This window comes from Tursiops truncatus, chromosome X (assembly GCF_011762595.2).
Source record: "Tursiops truncatus isolate mTurTru1 chromosome X, mTurTru1.mat.Y, whole genome shotgun sequence".
Lineage (NCBI taxonomy): Eukaryota > Metazoa > Chordata > Mammalia > Artiodactyla > Delphinidae > Tursiops > Tursiops truncatus.
In genome coordinates, this window is record NC_047055.1 from 115,621,126 (window position 1) to 115,640,412 (window position 19,287).

Genomic DNA, 19,287 nt, shown 5'->3' on the forward strand with positions numbered 1-19,287 from the left:
GTCCCCTGCATTGGCAGGTGAATTCTTAACCACTCTGCCACCAGGGAAGTCCGTAAATTTTATTTAATTTTAATTGATTTTAATGTCAATAGCCACCTGGTGTAGTGGCCCAGGTATTGCACAGCACAGGTAGACCTTGCATACTTAAGAATTCAGGGTCAGGGGTGGTGAGAGGGGGGAAATACTGTGGATTACAGTAAGAAGGGAAGATTGTGACACTCTTGGAGAGTTCATTGAAGGCAGGGGAAGCTTATGCTAGGCTGGAATGTCCAAGATTTTGTCATAAAATAGCGTGGCCAAAGCACATCTCTCCTGTACAGAAGTGGAAGGAAATAAAAGGGATTGGTGTGAGTTTGTGGAGGTCCTTGAGTGTCAGTGTCAAAATTCATCCTGAAGAATCAGGGAATGAGTAAGATAATACCTGCCAACCTTGACATATTATGTAATTGATAAATACTGTACTCGTTAGTGAAGACTTTTCAGTAGAAATGGGTACTTTAGGAGGATTCAGCTGCCGTGGGAGACGGAGGGATGAGAGGGGAGAAAAGACTTCAGGCAGTGCACAAATCTGCATCACAGTCTTGCCCTTGTTGACTGTGCTTTTCCTAGTCACCTCCCATAACTGACTCTACCCACCTTCAACATCCTCTTGTCTGTGGCTGAAGTTGGTATTTAAGGTTAGGGTTTTGGCCATTTTGGTGAGTTACTCAGTTTTCCTGGGTCTCTCCCATGTATACGTGTTATTAAACTTTGATTTTCTCTTGTTAATCTGTCTCATGTCAATTTAACTCTTAGACCATCCAGAAGACCTTATAAGGGTAGAGGAAAATGTCTTCCTTCTTAACCACATGATGTTTATTTGTTGTGTTTCCTCTCTTTTTCAATGCCCAGTGCTGCCCCTTTTCTGCACGTTGTCTTCAGCGTTGCTCCTACAAATCCCAGTTGAAATACTACTTCTTAGATTAAGCCTTTCCCTCGCCTGATCTCAGAATCACTGACTTAGGATCTCAGAGGTCTGACAATTTGTATCTCTTATGGCATCTTGTATAATACCTTGCCTGTAGTAGGTGCTTTACGTATGTTGGAATTGAAAGAGATTGTGTATATTTACTTTGTGAGAGGCTGATTGAGATCGAAACCATAGGCGAAAATGGGAAGCTAGCATGACCTAAACATTAGAACTCAAGAAAGCACATACAACAAAAAATAAAACTCCAAGCTATAGACTAATATCGGTTATTAATAAAGATGTAAAAACCTTAAATAAAATTTTAGAATGTCTAATTTAATAGTGTTAAGGGATAATCAGTCATGAATGGATAGTGTGTTTATCCCGGGAATTAAATTGATTAACACATCATACTGTTCAAACAAAAGAGTGAACCCCCGTATCACCATAGACACTCAATAGGCAGCGTACAGTATCTACACCCTGGTGCTCACAATCTCATAACAAACTTGACAGGGTGCTTCAAACAAGAGAAAGAATATCTTTTACAAAACAGTACCCAACCATAAACTCAGTGGGAGAATAAAGATCATCCCTGACTTATGATGGGGTTGTGTCCTGAATATTGGAAGTCAATGCATTTAATACACCTAACCTACTGAACATCATATTTTAGCCTAGCCTACCTTAAATGTGCTCAGAACACTTACATTAGCCCACAGTTGGGAAGAACCATCTCACACAAAGCCTATTTCATAATAAAGTGTTACAAATCTCATGAAATTGTTACTGAACCAAACTTGGGTCCACCTGCCCGATGCACAGCAAAGCCAGTCTGCTGACACCGGGTTGTGGTGAAGGACGGGACAGCGTTTATTGCAGGGTGCCAAATAAGGAGAACGTGCAGCTAGTGCTCAAAAGACCCAAACTCCCCAATGGCTTTTAGGCAAGGGTTTTTAAAGGCAACATTATGGGAGAGGGTCGTAGGGTGCCTGATCAGCTCATGGACGTTCTTTCTGATTGGTTGGTGGTGACGTAACAGGGTGGTGTTTCAGGAATCTCAATCATCAGTCTTCTGGTTCCAACCAGTCTGGGGTCTGTGTGCAGACCCTGTGAAGTCAACGTCTTCCGCTTAGTTTCTGCAGAACAACTCAAAGATATGTGTCAGATCGTTGTCTATATCCCTTCAGGAGGAACTAGGAGTCCTGTGACTCTGTTGTTTAAGCTAGTAGTACTTTTCTTGTTTGATTGCTTTCCTTTGTTTCTACATTTTCCACTTCTCTAATCATTAACTGGGTCTGCTCTTTGGAACCCGGGGAAGGTCTAGGCGACAAAAGCTTTTTCTACAAACAAGCAACAGGAGACAAGGAGGGGCTTGTACCCAGGAGGGCCTCGCAGGGTCCTGCTCTGTTTCATAATTTATTGAATACTGTACTGAAAGTGAAAAACAGAATGGTTGTCTGGGTGCAGAATGGTTGTACATGTATCAGTTGTTCCCCCTCGTGATTGCACGGCTGACGGGGAGCTGTGGCTGCCACCGCCCAGCATCACGAGAGGATTATATTGCATATCTCAAGCTCAGGAGAAGATCAAAATTCAAAAATTGAAGTACAGTTTCTACCGAATGCACATTGCTTTTGTACCATCTTAAAGCTGAGAAATGGAAAGTTGAAGCATTGTAATTTGGGTACCATCTGTAGTGGGGGATTCCCATAAAAACCAGAAATAATAAAAGATATGTACTGTTGCGATTAATGAAGTAGTTAAAATGAGACTGATGAATGCTGTCTGGGGAGTGAAGTTGATGCTCTCCTGCCTGTTTGTAGCAATATGAATCAATACAACCTTTTGGAAGTCAACTAGGTGGTCTCTTTCACAAAGCATAAAAATATTCATACCCTCTGACTTAGACATTTACTTCTCCGAAATTCTCCTAAGGAATCTGATATGTTGACAAAGAAGTGAACAGGTATTCACTATAACATTAGTTAGAAGAATCAGAAATGATAGTAATTTAAATGCCCCACAGTGGGGAAATAGTTGAGACCATTAAGCGGTATCCCTACAGTGGAATATAACTAGTCATTAGAAATGTTTAAGGCTTTTGATGCTATGAGAATGCTCTTGTATGAATTAGAATGATACAGATTGTGTTTAAATATTCCCTGATGGTGTATAAAAATCTCCTTTGTTTCTTGATGGAAGGGTTAGAACTCATTTTTCTTTTTTTCTGGTTAAATTTCTGAGTGTTTGAAATAGGTTCCAATATGCACTTCCCAAAATTTAGACGGTTGTATGTTCTGACTATTCCAAATAAGAAAGAGGATGAAAAGAGGCTCATTATGAAAAGCAACAATATGGTATTTTACAAATGTTTTCTTTTTTTAAAATTTTATTTATCTATTTATTTATTTTGGCTGTGTTGGGTCTTCGTTTCTGTGTGGGGGCTTTCTCTAGTTACGGTGAGCTGGAGCCACTCCTCATTGCGGTGCGCGGGCCTCGCACCGCTGCGGCCTCTCCTGTCGCGGAGCACAGGCTCCAGACGCGCAGGCTCAGCAGTTGTGGCTCATGGGCCCAGTCGCTCCGCGGCATGTGGGACCCTCCCAGACCAGGGCTCGAACCCGTGTCCCCCGCACTGGCAGTCAGACCCTCAACCACTGCGCCACCAGGGAAGCCCACAAATGTTTTCTTTTTATTTAAAATTTTCTTTTATGCTTTTTGATGGGACACACATTTGCAGGGTTGAAAAACCAAAAATGTACAATAAAATATGAAGTGAGAAGTGGCTTTCACACCTCTGTCCCTCATCTGCCCAGTCCTTTCCTTGAAACCGAGCAAGGGGTTGAGTGCTCGCTGCTCAGAAAGCCAAACTCTGACAGCGGGTATTTGCAGCAAAGTAAGGGTTTATTGCAGGGTGCCAAGAAAGGGAGTGGGAGGTGAGCCTCAGATCCCCTCCAATTTGGTCTTCGAGTTACGGGGTTTTTAAAGGGGAAGGACAAAGAAGGTGGGGCTAATCATTGTCTTGTGACATTTGTTAATCGCAGTTTCAAGAGTCAGGATGCCTAAGGTTTATGAGTCTTTGGCCAGGTTGTCCATGACCTGGGGAGGGGGGCAGTCTGTTAGCTCATCCTGCCCTGGAGAAACAGCCTGAGTTTGTTAAGGATGTTATGGACAAGAGCACTTTTAGTCCTCTGACTCTGGTTGATCATTGTTCAGTTAGCACAGGATTGAGGTCAGAGGGGATGAGAAAGGGGAAAAAGGTTTTAATAGAGAGGTTAATCATAAACTCGGCAGGGGAATTCAGTTTTAGGGGGACTCGGTTTCATAGTAACATGTGACCACTGATACTAGTTTTGATTTTGATCACAGGCGTCAGTAAGCGGCAGCGAGCAGTAGCTGGAAGCAAGATCTTAGTTCCGGGACCGGGAGTCCTAACCACTGGATCACAGGGGCCAGCAGCTAGGGCCTGGGTCCCTAGTTCTTGCCTGCCTTGTCAAGAAAGAATTCAGGTGAGGAGGCAGAAGGTAAAGAGAAAAGTGAAAAGTTTACTGGAAAAGCAGAGTACATGCGGAAGGAAGCACAGGCGAACTCAGTGAGAGAGTCATGAGAGTCGGGCCTTTGGGAAGTTTAAACCCTTTATGAGGGGGCAGTCTTCCAGGTCTTTGTCTTCTTCTTGGCCAATCGTATTGTTTTGACCCCATGGCTAATTTGTCTCTGGACCTTCCCCTGGGTGTACGTGCACCCCTCAGTCAAGATGGCTTTCATCGCAAAGGCCTCTGGGAGGGAGGTAGCAGGACTTACTATGGTCTGGCATCTCCTGCCTTTTTGACCCTGTGAAGGCTTTTGTGCATGCGTAGTGTCTCCCTTGCCCCAAGGATGGGAAATGTATGACCTCTCAATCTTTTAACAGGGTTTAGCCCCTCTCTGTCTCTGCCATAAAAGTGTCCAGTGTCCGATTATCTACCCTGTTCCTGTTTCTTATATCGAGGTGCAGATCTCAAAATATAGACAGGAGTCCGGTCATAAATATGTAGTCCTGGAGCCCGTTTGTCTCTTGCCTCAGGAAATGTAAACCGGGGGCTGGTAATGATTGTCTGGCCTGGAGCTCATCTTCTTCTCACCCCAGGAAGTGTGAACAGGAGGCCAGTTGTAAATGCCTAGCCTGGAGCCCACCTATCTCCTGCCTCAGTTTCTTCTGTGTCCTTTCAGAGATTTTTTTTTTTAGCTCATGTTCAAGCAAATTTAAATACATGACCTCCCCCGACCTTGCCCTCAAGTCACTATCTACTGCCTAGCTCATTTATGCCTGGCCCACTTTGGGTCACCCTGGCTGGCCTTGTTCTAGATTCTTACATCACCAGGACTTGCCTATCTGAGATGCAACTCCTCAGCCTATGGACAGCCCCCTGCCTGCTCTATGGGTTGCTGGGGAGGAAGACATTTTCCTCTACCCTTCTAGGTTCTTCTGGCTGGTCTAAGGATTAAATGGACATGAGACAGATTAACAGGAGAAAATCACACAAAAGTTGAATAACATGAATACATGGGAGAGAAGGCTTTCACCTTGAATACCATCTTTGGCTAAAGACAAAAGAGGGTGTGGACAGTGGGGAGTCAGTTATGGGAGGTGACCAGGAAAAGCATGGTAAACAAGGGTGAGCTTTTCATGCAGATGTAAGCCTTCGCCTTCTCCATTGATTAAGTTTCTAGAGATTTGGTCATCCTCCACTTCTTGGTACAGTCAAGGAGACATCCTTACAAATGGAGATTTTCCTTATGCATGTAAATGTTTCTTACAAAAGGGTAACTTCTACTTGGTTTTCAGCGTTTCTCCCATGTCTGCTGTTTCTTAGAAAATAACCAGCTTAAAAGAATTAATATGCCAAAGAGACATAGGGGGGCAAATTCTGCTCCCTTACAGGGTGAACGAGGTGGGGAGTGGGTGTGTGCCCACCTTGGAGTGCCTTCAAGTGCACAGTTGAAGCCACTGAGAAAATTACAGCAGCCAACTTGACTGACATACCCAGCACACACTTCAAATATGTTAGGTTAAAAAAACTGACTCAAAGGCAGTACTTTTCAGGCAGTTTTTCTCAGCTTGAGAGTAAGGTCATAGCAGAATCTTCAGGAGGGCTTGTGTAGTTTTAAAACCATTCAAGGTTGTCATTTCCTGCATTTTGAAAGTGGAAATAATCCCATACCTTTCTGATGTCAACTACAGAAAGTAACGTGTGGCAATTTTGCCTCTAGAGCATGAGTTAAAAATAAAAACATCGAAGAACATTGTTCAAAGGCATGCGCTATTGCTCCCAATGTTACCCCCAAACTGGGTTCACCTCTTCGTGGGTGTTGAGCCAAAAGATGCAACCAAGCCAGAGAGTGGGAGGAGGGAGGATCTATTACTTGCAGCAAGTAAGGAGAACACCGGGGATCTTTCCCAAAGCAGTGTCTCCCTGAAAACTGGGGAAGTTTTAAGCTGAGGGTACATGCATATTCACGAAGGGGTTTGGGTGGTCCACACAGTCCAAGCTTTAGTTGATCGAAGTCACAAGGGTCAGAAAAGGTCAACATTATCATCCCTTAGGTTCCAGTTGATCTGGTGGTTGAGTGCTTCAGGCTAGTCTTTACTGCTGAAACAGAACTGGGGGTCTTTACAAGTGATGTATTATCTTTGCTCTTGTTACTTCTCTTGCCTGATAACAGTCATTTGTTCCTTGTTTCCTTAAGGTCATTAATTACTGAGACCTGTTCAAGGACAAGCATTATGGCCAGGCTTAGATCACAAAATGGCTTAGGCCAAAAATGGGTTCTCTTATGTCAAAAAACCAGCCATGCCTGGTTTTCTTCCTCTGGGGACGTGCTACCCTGTGTGCTTACACCACAGGGGTTAAAATTGCTTTTGAGGGGGCGGTGGTGGGTCAAAAAACCATCTTACACCATGTCTAAAGCACAGATATGAATGTGGTACATAAACAGGTATACACACAATGTATATGTGGAATTAAAATTTTGTTGGAGGGGCAGTTGGGAAAAGGATGTCTAACAAGGCTCATTAGGAGGGTGATAATGAACAGAAAGGTTGAGATGCTGGTCAAAGGGAATGGGTGCAGTGCTGATGATTTGTGGGTGTTTCCGAGGAGGGGAGAGTGGTGGTCAGGATAAAGACCTGGCTTCCAGGGCACTGCTGTGGTGGGCTGCCGTGGCCAACTTAGACTGATTTGACTTTGCCATTTTAACTGTCTGGTAAGGGGCAGAAGAAAGTTACTCCTCTCCCACGCTCCTCCCTCTTTCCCTCCCCCCAGCTGGATTCAACTAGTAGAACGTGAGGACTAGCTGTTTCTCAGATACCCAGCGTCCCAGCATTGCAGGATGCCAGAGCTGGAGGGCCCTATGCCTTCCTGTCCCTTTTATTTTCCACATCACATACTAGAACCAAGGCCATCCCCTCAGTGACGGAATGGAACTGACTCTCTGGACGTACATTCCTTTTGCTCCCCCAAAGGGTCATTGATTCAAGAGGCACAGCCGGTGCTGGGAGATGACTTTAAAGACAAGTGTCTGTTTTATGAAGTCTGTTTCTCCATAGCCATTGACTAGAGTGAAATACGAGTTGATGTTGGGAATGATGTGAGCCCTGCGTGGCTGCGGAGGGACAGCAGGGAGGGGGTTATTCTGGTGGACGAGTGGAGGGAGGGAGTTGGTTTGACTCGTCAGAATTCTTTCCAACTCTCCGCCACCATCTTTGTGGTCTTGGTCAAGATCGTGGAAGTATTCTGGGCCTTTTTTTTTTTCTTTATAAATCCATAAATTAGATGCATCAAATTAAGGTTGCTTTCAAATCTAGTAAGCTACAGGGGTCAGTACTTGACAAGGGGAGACATGTCTAAGGATTTCTTTATTCAGTAATTAGACCTCACTGCTTGATCATTACAATTGCAAAGAATTAAGTGGAGACAATGGTGGTTTCATACAGAATAGGGCCACATCCCAGGCACTCTTCTTTCGGTTCTTAGAATGATCTGTTTTGTTTTTTCCTTCACTGGGATATCTTTTTTACTAACACCTGGAATTCTTCGAAACTAACTTCTCCATCTCCATTCCTGTCCAGTTCTTGAAAGAGGTCATCTAGGGTGCTTGGACCCTGGTTTTAGACAAAAAGGATGGGATAGAAGAGAGGAGAGAAAATGATTCAGTTACTGCTGCACATTTTCCGAGTTAGAGACACTGGGTCTGCGTTCCTAGAAGGCAACCGAGTTTTCAGTCATATGTTACTGATAGAGATGAAAAAACCAACTTTAGTTGTAGTATTGCTTCATGTCACAGAACTGCCTACCCTTTTTTTTAAAAAAACTATATCATACATTTATTATTTTAAAATTGCTAATGTGTATTTAAAATAATTGGTTTCCTATGTAAACTCAATCTAAATCATTCTTTTGAGAAGAAGTCCCAGGGCTTTACTTGACTGCCGAGGGGCCCTGCTCCAAGATTTCCCTGGTAGCTGGTTTGGCATCCAGCCCCAGAGCTGGACCAGCATGTGATCCTAGGCTTGCCATGGGCCAGCCCCGTGCCAGAGCTTTTCCTTATCCTGTGCAATTCTCCCAGCTGCCGTGTGGGGGAGATCCACTTTACAGATGAGGAAACTGAGGCTTTGAGACACCCGCTGACTTGCTCAGCGCCCCCAGCTGGTAAGTAGAGGGCTTGGGGTTCAAACACTGACTCCAGAGCTCAACCCCTTAATTAGCAACCACCCTAGTTTTTTCGCAAACCCCGGGTTGCAGCCCACTGCTATGCTATGCAGGATGACTTTGGCTCAGTGGTTCTCACACTTTGGCGTGCGTCAGAATCACCAGGTGGGCATGCTGACCTTAGTAAACCCAAACTGATGGGTGGTCCTACTCCCAGAGCTTCCGATTCACTAGGCTTGGGGTGGGACCTGAGAATCTGTATTTCCAACAGGTTCCTGGGCGGTGTGGATGCTGCTGGTCCAGGACTGACTACTCAGAGAACCACTGCTTATTACATCAGATCATGTTCAGCTCAACTCCCTTTTGACTACTGGTATTCCTGTAGTGAATTAAGCAGAATTAATTTTTGTCTCTGCTGTAGGGGTGGAAAATTTTCCCTTCTTCCCTTCTGGGTTCTTTGGCTGGTCTATTAATTAAATTGACATAGATCAACAGGAGAAAAACAAGTTTAATTACATACGTACAGGGTACCCCATAAAAGTATGATACCCAAAGGGCAGCCAGGTAACTGAGGCTTGTATAACATCCTGGGCTAAGGCTACAAAAGGAAGGAAGGCCATTCAGATGTAGGCAGAGATGTTTGGAAAACAAAAGTTTGGCCTGTTATACAGATAAATTTCTTAGGACAAAAGGAATCTCTAGCAAGAGCTCTCTTCCTGGTAAAAGAAGAGCTCTGTTCTTTGCAGTATAAATTTAGGCAGCCGAGTGGGAGCTAAAGAGTCTTCCCTGAATCTTTGGGTTTTGATTTTTTTTAGTTCCCAGTAATCTTCATGCTAAAGTGGCATATTTCAGGGAGGCTTGTTCTGAGCCACAACTCTGACTTTCAGGTTAGGAGCCTCTGTGGCAAAATAGTACCCAGGAAACCTATTGAAATAACAGTTTAATTTATAAGTCAGCTTCAAAAAATTTTTTTAAATTGTGGTAAAAATCGCATAAGATAACATTCCCCATCTTAACTATTTTTAAGTATACGGTTCAGTAATGTTAAGTATGTTCACATTGTTGTGCAACAAATCTCTACATCAAGGTATGCTTTAATCCCTAAGATTCCTGTAAAGACACTTGGCACTTAGCTATGCTCACAAGACCAAACTGTGTTACTTATTTAGCATCTGTTTTATAAATACCAAGCACTGTTTTCGTGAAGCATTTGCTACATTCTAAACCACACAAGGTGATGTGATGTAAACAGTATAGCTTAGAAAACCTTAGAAATCCATATGGAAATGTAATCAGTACATGACTTGATAAGTAGATTTTTCACAACTTACCGTTAGTCTTCCTACCTTTATCCTAATTAGAAAAGTCATATGTGCTTTTTTTTTTTTTTTTTTTTTCTTTTTTGCCATACGTGGGCCTCTCACCGTTGTGGCCTCTCCTGTTGCGGAGCACAGGCTCCGGACGCGCAGGCTCAGTGGCCATGGCTCACGGGCTTAGCCGCTCCGCGGCATGTGGGATCTTCCCAGACTGGGGCACGAACCCATGTCCCCTGCATCGGCAGGCGGACTCTCAACCACTGCGCCACCAGGGAAGCCCCATATGTGGTTTTTATAGGAAATACATAAAATATAGAAAAATACAGAAAAATTCACCAATCTTACCTTATTTAAAAACAAATTGTTTGAATAGATTGCCTAGGCTTCCCTGTCAGATTATTATTTTTCTTCTTTTTATTATTTTCTATTATTCCTGTTATTATTTTTCTTCCTTTTGTTTTTTTTTGAAAAGTTGAATCTTCCTCAGAAACACTGGTTTTTATTTTTGATTAGCAAGTCTCTTTTTCTGCTAGTACCTTTAACTTTTTAAGTTATTTCACATTTTAACTATAAGACAATATCGATTATAAGGTCATCGAATTCAGCTACTTCACTTTTTAGTACTAAAAACAGAAACCTCAACAACTAAAACTAGAAACCTTCTCATATGTCATATTGACAGAAGGGACATTTCTGGTTAAAAACTGAGAACCAAATTCTGAAGTTAGAGCTAAGTAGGGACCAAGTCAAATGTAACAGGCAGTTGCACAGTTGCTTCCATTTTGAAGATGGTTTTTAGTTCCAAGGGAAAGAAAGTGTATTGGAGCAAAGAGAATTAGCCTTTCCCTATTCCTTATTGCCTCTAGATGCATTTTGATGTTGATAACTCTGGGATGGTTTTGATCAGAAACTTTATGGCTGAGGAAATGTAATCCTTTCCTGAAAGTTGTTTAGAAACTCGTGGTTGCTCTTTAGCACAAATGTAAATGCTTTTGAAATAGAAATGGGTGTCGCCAGAGGGCAATTTATCAGCATGAGGCCGGTTTTCTTAACAGACTGCCAAGTAAGTGTTGGTCTAGTTGAGAGATCCTACCTATTACAGAGGAGCACATCCAAGTCCAGCTCCTATAACCGTACAGGCCTCGTTGTTTTCCTAAAGCCTGGCACAGGGGTGCTGAATCCAGGCTGAAGGCCTTAGTGTGTTTGCTTGGCAACCTGCGGGTCTTCCAGGCCTAGCTCGGTAAGAGTGCGATCATGGCTTCTGTTTACTATGGCTGGTCTTGGGGAGTTCTGAGTCAAGGCTGTGGGCAATAGAAGGCGTAGTCCATGCTTTCCAGGAACTTGCCTTCTGAAATGTGGCCTGCCCTCAGGGGAGGAAAGCACACATTCAAGCGCCCTCCCTCCGGTGATGCCCATGCCTGGGCTGCTGGGCGCTCCGCCTCAGATGGAGCTGTGATCCGTCTCGTCGTGGACCTCAGCCTCTCCCCGCGTCCTTTCCTCTCTTCTCTCCTCCCTTCCCACCATCGCCGCCCCATCAGCGGGCTCTGTGGTGGTATACTCACTTTCAGTAAACTGGGGAATTCAGTCTGAATCAATAGCTTCAGCTCCTCCTTCGACAGCTGGTTTGGATCACCTTCTTTGGCTGCGTATTTTTCAAAAATGCTCTTCAGTTCTTCAGGAAACTTGTTTGTACTCATTTTGGTGTCCTGTAAATTGGGAAAGAAATGAACTTACCAAAAAGGTGAAGTATTTTATACTGATGATTGCCAGAAGGAGTTGAGTGCTTTTGGGCTGTTTCCTTGGCATAGGTGAGAGAGAATAAAGAAAAGGGGAGAGGGGAAGATAAAGAGGAGGAGGAGGAGAGACGGGGCGGGAACTGTGGGAATCACAATGTACCAGTGACTGAAAACGTGTTTTAAAAATAATCATCAGGCTTCCCTGGTGGCGCAGTGGTTGAGAAGTCCGCCTGCCGATGCAGGGGACACGGGTTCGTGCCCCGGTCCGGGAAGATCCCACATGCCGCAGTGCGGCTGGGCCCGTGAGCCATGGCCGCTGAGCCTGCGCGTCCGGAGCCTGTGCTCCGCAACGGGAGAGGCCGCAACAGTGAGAGGCCCGCGTACCGCAAAAAAATAAATAAATAAAAATAATCATCTTAGATAGGTTGTTAAATGTCTGTTTTTGGAGTATATCTGTTAGAAGATAGTCTTTGGAGCCGAATACTTTTACTAGTAATTATGACATTTTTCACTTTTTAGGTACCTGTTCTGCACTCTGTAGGCTGTGGTCTTGAAGAAACCTGACCACAGCTTCTAGCCTCTTAAGTTACTGGTAATATCTTTAGATGGCACAAACCCACTTTTTCTCTAGACCGTGCTCTTTCACACCATTCTGAAAGGAAGCAGAAGCAGCTACAGGTAGTACTAAAAGCACACTTACCTGGTCGTCCAGCAGTGAGGCAGCTGGAAGAATCAAATAGGAGTGTGAGAAGCTGAGCAGGATCCTGCGACTTTTATAGTCTTTACACCTACACCACCCTGATTATGAAATTTTCCTTTTGTTTGCCATTTAAGGGTAATTATTAATGGTTTTTGAAACCCAAGCCTAAGACTGCATGAGCTTCATAATTAAGGGCAAGATCCAATAAAGGGCCACCTCAACAGTTGCTTAATGGTTCAGAGTCCCAAGTATAAGCTTGGATTCTTTACCCCTTAGATTACATTTTCCCTACCATGTGGAACTAGGATATTTGCTCACTGTTCACATTTCAGAAAGCTAAAATACGGAGGGTTGTTGTTTTTCAATTTAGTTGCATATTTAGGCTTGAAAAAAATAATTTTCTGCACATCAAGAAAAAAATGCTGAAATAGATAATCAAATACTACGTAGTTTAAAGAATTGCCTTATAGCCTTTGAAGTCCCTCTGATGTTTTGTACATATAAGGTGGTTAAATTTTTTTTTAATAAACATCCACTTTTTAAAAATAAATAAATAAATAATTTGGCTGTGTTGGGTCTTAGTTGCTGCGCGCGGGCTTTTCTCTAGCTGTGGTGAGCGGGGGCTACTCTTCGTTGCGGTGCGCAGTCTTCTCATTGCGGTGGCTTCTCTTGTTGCGGAACATGGGCTCTAGGTGCACGGGCTTCAGTAGGTGTGGCATGCGGGCTTAGTAGTTGTGGCTCGTGGGGTCTAGAGTGCTGGCTCAGTACTTGTGGCGCACGGGCTTGGTCGCTCTGCGGCATGTGGGATCCTCCCAGACCAGGGCTCGAACCCGTGTCCCCTGCATTGGCAGGTGGATTCTTAACTACTGTGCCACCAGGGAAGTCCCTAGGTGGTTAAATTTTTGAATAACTGAATGAATGAATAAAATATCATTGAGAAGCAGGTTTAAGAAGTCGGGGGAAGATACACAATAATTTGTGGTTTCATTTGGCAAAGCAAGATTGCCAAATAGCATGGTCATTTTTCAACTTTTTCATTATTTGTTGTTCGCATATGTGCTTTTTATTTCTTTTCCTTGCCAAATCTATTTTGTTAATCATTCTAAAAACTCGTGAAAACCCTTGACTTACTTTTATTCAATTGGAATTACTTCAAACTTTTGAAACTGCCAGGATTTAAAATTGGAGACTAAATTCATTTCTCTTAGAAAGAGTTCTATTAAAGAATTAGGACATTTCCTGGGAACATTGATCCGATACTGATTGTAACTCACAAAAGGGGGTTCCAGATCAACTTTAAAAGCACTTATCAGCTTTTAAATACTTGTATATGTCCACACTTTTTATGGACCTTTTCTATATTTAGTTTTCTATGGCCCTTTGTTATATTGCAGACAAATTCAGGATTAAAGTATTGGACTGTATTTCTCTCTGAGGCTTTTCAGTTCTAAAATTCGAAGGCCTTATTTACCTTGGAGAACAAATGTGAAATCTTATATATAGAGTTCCTTAAAAGCTGCCACCAGTCCTGAGTCCTGATCAGTCCATGCACCTTAGCTGTCTTGTGTATGTTATTCTTGCTTTTATTGCAGATTATTTGACATTGGTATGCATCAGTACTGACTATGTATTAACTCACTTCTTAGAGTAAAGATGGGCATTTTGCTTTTAGCTGTAAGATTTACACAAAAATGTTCTGATTTTGGCAATGTAGTTTAATCAAGATTTTAGAGAATTTCTCGGGTTTTTATACTTATGCTCTGTCTTACCTGGGAGGAAGGAGGCTTTTGTTGAACAGTCGTGAAAATATCTTTTTCCGCCAGCATCTTTTTAAAAAAATTTCAAATCTACAGAAAATTTGCAGGAAGAGTCAATGAATACCAACCCACCTTTTGCCCAGATTCACTAATCGGTAACATTTCCACATTTGCTTTCTCTTTCTATGGATGACCCCCCCCAACCCCAACCATTTGAGAATCAGTTACAGACATCCAGACACTAACCCCCTAAATAACTCAGCATCTTATCTTGTAAGGACAAGGACATTCTCTTACACAACCACAATGCCATGATCACAGCCCGTACTCACATCTCCCCAGTTGTTGAAATAGCATCTTAAATTATCTGTTCTCTCAAATTACCGCTTGTGAGCTAAAATCAACATGGTAGTTGTTTTATTTCTTGAGTCTACTGAAGAAATGATTTTAATAACTATATGTGATCTTAATAACAATATAATATATAACTATATGATTTTAACAAGTATATATTGTATGAGATAATATATGTTGTATACAACACATGAAATGTATATATGAACACACGTGTGTGTGAGCATGTGTGTATATAAAATGAACCCTAAGAAAAACATTTGGAACAGTATTGGTTAACAGTCTTTTAGGCTACAAATCTCTAGTTTCAAGGGAAGACCTCTGATTAAAACAGGCCCAGTGCTGCTTGTTGTCAGAACTTAGGCTTGTGGTAAACGCTGACAGAACGGGAAAAACACCCCGTTGGTCCTCTTATGTTTTCACTTGCTCACCTCTGCAAGTCACATCTCTCGCCTCTTATTTTTCTCTTTACCTGTGGACTCAAGCGTGAGGGTAAACCTGCAGTGGGAAACGTGAAATCCACCAATAGATACTCTCATGAAACATTAACTAAAAATATGTGGAGATGGGCGATAAATACAGGGTGTGTTCAAAAGAGTGCATTTTGAAACCAGAGAAGGGGGAAAACATGACAGGCACAATATGGGTAATGGAAAAATGGAGAGGCAAAGGTTATTTCACCTCACCGTTCAATTGCTTGATCTTTGGACAGACTGCAGTTTTTCCTGGGAAAGCCAAGAGTAACTTATTTTACAAGCTTGGGGTACCACAGGTCTCCGTGGCCGGGTTACTGTGCTCAAAGGCCACAGCAGCAGTGCCTCAAAAAGCACCTCGGGAAGAGGGTAGTGTCAGCAGCCAGGCCCTGCGAAGCAAAATGGGTGTAAAATGCTGTCTGTGGGCTCGTGTTGTCTTTGATGCTGAGGTTTGGGAGAGACCGTGACTATTAAAGAGCAGCTGTCCCTAAAAGGGAGACCCCCGCCCATGACAGAGTTCACCTTTCGCTTCCAGCCTCTGCCCTGGGTGCCAGAGTTCGCAGAGGCCTCTTTATCAGAGCCTGGGACTATCGAGGGCTGCTTTTTCCCGTGGGCTGTGTGCTGCCCCCCTGCCCGACCCGTTAGCTCCAGAAATTCCGCAGTACCCGTGTGAAGTGGATGCCGCTGTTACCTCCAGTCTACAGAGACAGTCAAGGACGCATTCAAGGTCACGTCACTGGGGACTGGCAGAGCTGGGATTCAAGTCCAGAGCCAGCCCGCACCGTCAGCCACCATGCCACCTGCCCTGTCTCAGGAGTAGGGCTTCTGTGAGGAGAGCTGGTCAATGTTAGTGTGAGGCTCAGAGGCAGGACTTAAGTGTCATGATCACACCTGAAGGTATAAGAATGTTCTTTTCCTAGTGGAAGTAATATAGACCTTATTTTACTGGTGGAAAAAACCAAGTTAAAAAAATTAGAGGGGCTTCCCTGGTGGCACAATGGTTGAGAGTCCGCCTGCCGATGCAGGGGACACGGGTTCGTGTCACGGTCCGGGAAGATCCCACATGCTGCGGAGCGGCTGGGCCCGTGAGCCATGGCTGCTGAGCCTGCACGTCCGGAGCCTGTGCTCCGCAACGGGAGAGGCCGCAGCAGTGAGACGCCCGCGTACCGTAAAAACAAACAAACAAAAAAACTAGAAAATATCTACATATTTCTAGGACTGCTTAATGCTTTCACCATTGTAGATTCCATCCTCACGCTGCCCTGATGCTGCAGAGAGGTACCGGCCCTGTATCAGGTGAGAGGTGAGCTTGGGCACAGCGTACCTTGGCCTCAGAGCAGGCAACTGCCCCTCTCCCCTTCCGTCTGCGACTTGGTCTCAGAGACCCTCTACTTCTTGTAGGCCCACCGACCAGTCCCTGGGTCTCCTCTGTTAGTTTTTGATTAAAATCCAGGGAGATTTAATGATGGAACGCTTGATCCAAACCTGCCATTGTGCTGAACTCCGATGGTGCTAGAGAAGAAGATCTAGTCTTTGTGCGTGAGGAGCCCACACTTTAGTTTCTGAGAGGAGATGCATATACGAAATGATGGAGGAGGTTAAACTTGTATACGTTAAAGGACTGTATTAGTTTCCTATTGCTGCTGTAACAAATTACCACCAACTTAGTGACAAATTTAGTTTTTTACAGGTCTGGAGCTCAGAAGCATTTCTTCTGGAGGCTCTAGGGGAGAATCTATTTCTTTGCCTTTTCCAGCTTCTAGAGACTGCCTGCTCATGGCCCTTTCCTCCATCTTTAAAGCCAGCCATGTGGCCTCTTCCAGTCTCTCTCTCTCCTTCTCTCTCTGACCTCTGCTTCGTTGTCACATTTCCATCTCTGATTCTGACCCTCCTGCTGCTTCTTATGAAGACCCTGTGGTTGCGTTGGGCCCACCCTGATAACCCCCAGATAAGTTTACCATCTCAAGAGGCTTAATTTAATCAGGCTGACACGGAAGGCAGCATATTCACGGTTTCTGGGGACTAGGACTTGGACATCTTTGGGGGGGCTGTTATTCAGCCTACCGCTTATTGGAAAGGAATTAACACTGTGTAGGTCATTTGTTTGGTAGGGTGAGCATGACACTGGTATTAAGTATGGCACGGTGAGGAGAACTGGAGGGTGCCCCTAAAGTGCAAGCCCACGTGGGATGGTGGGGCGAAGCCATCTCAGGGAAAGTAGTGAAGAGGCGGTATGTATGTAGTGGCGTCGAGGGGAGGGGAGCAGAGGTAGAAACCACGGGTCAGAATATGTGGGGAGAGCATAGACGGTTCCTGAATGAGGTGGAACCTGCGTGCCACATGGAAGGGTTTAGATTTGGTCTGCAACAATGGAGACTGCTGTAGCTGCCCAGCTACTGAAGATGGTCTGCTGGGAGGTAGGCTCCTCTAGTGTCCCCAAATGAAATGTCCAAAGGCAAGGGACTGGACAGAAGCTGGCCTTACCAGGGTTCTGTCAGGTAGGTCAGAAGGCTTGCACTCTTTCCCACACTGCCATTTAGGAATTTCATCTTTGGAAATTCCTTGGCAGTCTAATGGTTAGGACTCCGCACTTTCACTGCCGAGGCCCAGGCTTAGTTCCCTGATCGGGGAACTAAGATCCTGCAAACCGGCTCTGTGGCCAAAAAAAAAAGGAGGGGGGAATTTCATCTTTGATAAGAGAACCTAACTTCCCTAGACTTCGTTGTTTAAGGCACCCAGGACTCCTGAAGTCTTGAACCCATTACACTTTTATCATGGGCTGCAGAAACTTTGGTAAAGGTTAATTAGGGCCGTGTTTATCCTTACATGGTACATTTACATCTCCTAAAGCTTTATCAGCACCAATATTCGTTACTTATTGATCCTTTTTTATTTTTCTTCTGCGCTATGGCTCGGTTCCAAGAAACGACAGCTCTGTAGTGGGGATCAGATGACAGCTTGTTTTTAGGCAAACTCAGAATGGGCCGAGGCGACCCTTTTGCAATGGAAGAGGCATTTTCCTCTTAGATGCAAAATCTAGGGTATTTTGAAAATGTTGGGATTAAAGCTAAAGCATATCTGAAGTTCTTTAACCACCCCAGTAATGATAAAAGATATGTTTTAAAGCTATGATGTTCTCCTATCTCTCAGGCTTTTTGCGGAAGGAATGCCAGGAACGAAGACGACGTTTCCTTAATTTTGTTGCTCAACCAGGTTGTAACCCGAGAGGCAGTCATACTGTCATCTTTAGAGCTGGTAGGACAGCCTGAGAACTCTGCAGGCAACTGGTTTGGCCAGGTTTGACCAGAAGTACCCTGTGTTCTCTGCCTTCCCCAGCCGTCCCCCTTCTGGAGTGTTTCTGTTCTCCCAGCTGGAGCCTGGCCTGGACGTTCTTTTTTTTTTAACATCTTTAATGGAGTATAATTGCTTTACAACGGTGTGTTAGTTTCTGCTGTATAACAAACTGGATCGGCTCTACATATACATATATCCCCTTAGCGCCTCCCTCTTGCGTCTCCCTCCCACCCTCCCTATCCCACCCCTCAAGGTGGTCACAAAGCACTGAGCTGATTTCTCTGTGCTATGCAGCTGCTTCCCACTAGCTATGGATCTTACATTTGGGAGTGTATATATGTCCATGCGACTGTCTCACTTGGTCCCAGCTTACCCTTCCCCCTCCCCGTGTCCTCAAGTCCATTCTCTAGTAGGTCTGCGTCTTTATTCCTGTCCCGCCCATAGGTTCCTCAGAACCGTTTTTTTCCCTTAGATTCCATATATATGTGTTAGCATACGGTATTTGTTTTTCTCTTTCTGACTTACTTCACTCTGTATGACAGACTCTAGGTCCATCCATCTCACTACAAATATCTCAATTTCGTTTCTTTTTATGGCTAAGTAATATTCCATTGTATATATGTGCCACATCTTCTTTATCCATTCATCTGTTGATGGACACTTAGGTTGCTTTCACGTCCTGGCTATTGTAAATAGAGCTGCCATGAACATTTTGGTACATGACTGTTTTTGAATGACGGTTTTCTCAGGGTATATGCCCAGTAGTGGGATTGCTGGGTCGTATGGTAGTTCTATTTTTAGTTTTTTAAGGAACCTCCATACTGTTCTCCACAGTGGCTGTATCAATTTACATTCCCACCTACAGTGCAAGAGGGTTCCCTTTTCTCCACAGGACGGGGTTAAAGGAGCAGCTGCTTCGGGGGCTCTGGCTCACTCAGGCCGGGGGGGAGGGCGGGGCACGATGCGGGGCGAGCCTGCGGCGGCAGAGGCCAGCAGAACGTTGCACCAGCCCGAGGCCGC

At 44.2% G+C, this 19,287-nt stretch overlaps 2 protein-coding genes across 8 annotated transcripts in view; one reads left to right on the plus strand and one right to left on the minus strand.

Annotated features, from left to right (window-relative positions):
• The window catches only part of CTPS2 (CTP synthase 2), a 109,252-nt gene that overhangs the window by 52,963 nt on the left and 37,002 nt on the right, over positions 1–19,287 (plus strand). The window contains exon 14 of one of the 7 annotated variants that reach the window (XM_019925629.3): positions 18,124–18,297. The exons of the other annotated variants lie outside the window; for them this stretch is intronic. Within the exon in view, the coding sequence (XP_019781188.2) occupies positions 18,124–18,276 (153 nt within the window). The 3' untranslated portion in view covers positions 18,277–18,297. Of the gene's footprint in view, positions 1–18,123; positions 18,298–19,287 lie in introns of those variants that run through there. 7 annotated transcript variants of the gene reach the window in all.
• Positions 7,843–11,650, minus strand: S100G (S100 calcium binding protein G). The gene is made up of 2 exons (XM_019925632.3): positions 11,516–11,650; positions 7,843–8,090 (listed from the first exon to the last, which is right to left on the minus strand). Exons 1-2 carry the CDS (start codon positions 11,648–11,650, stop codon positions 7,986–7,988), a joined length of 240 nt encoding a protein of 79 aa, XP_019781191.1. The 3' UTR covers positions 7,843–7,985.

What these genes read in the sequence shown, in the direction of transcription:
- S100G (XM_019925632.3), bottom strand. Translation starts at nt 11,650, where the DNA reads ATGAGTACAAACAAGTTTCCTGAAGAACTGAAGAGCATTTTTGAAAAA. An exon ending in AATTCCCCAGTTTACTGAAA is followed by an intron (nt 8,091 to 11,515) that starts GTGAGTATACCA and finishes GTCTAAAACCAG; the next exon opens with GGTCCAAGCACCCTAGATGA.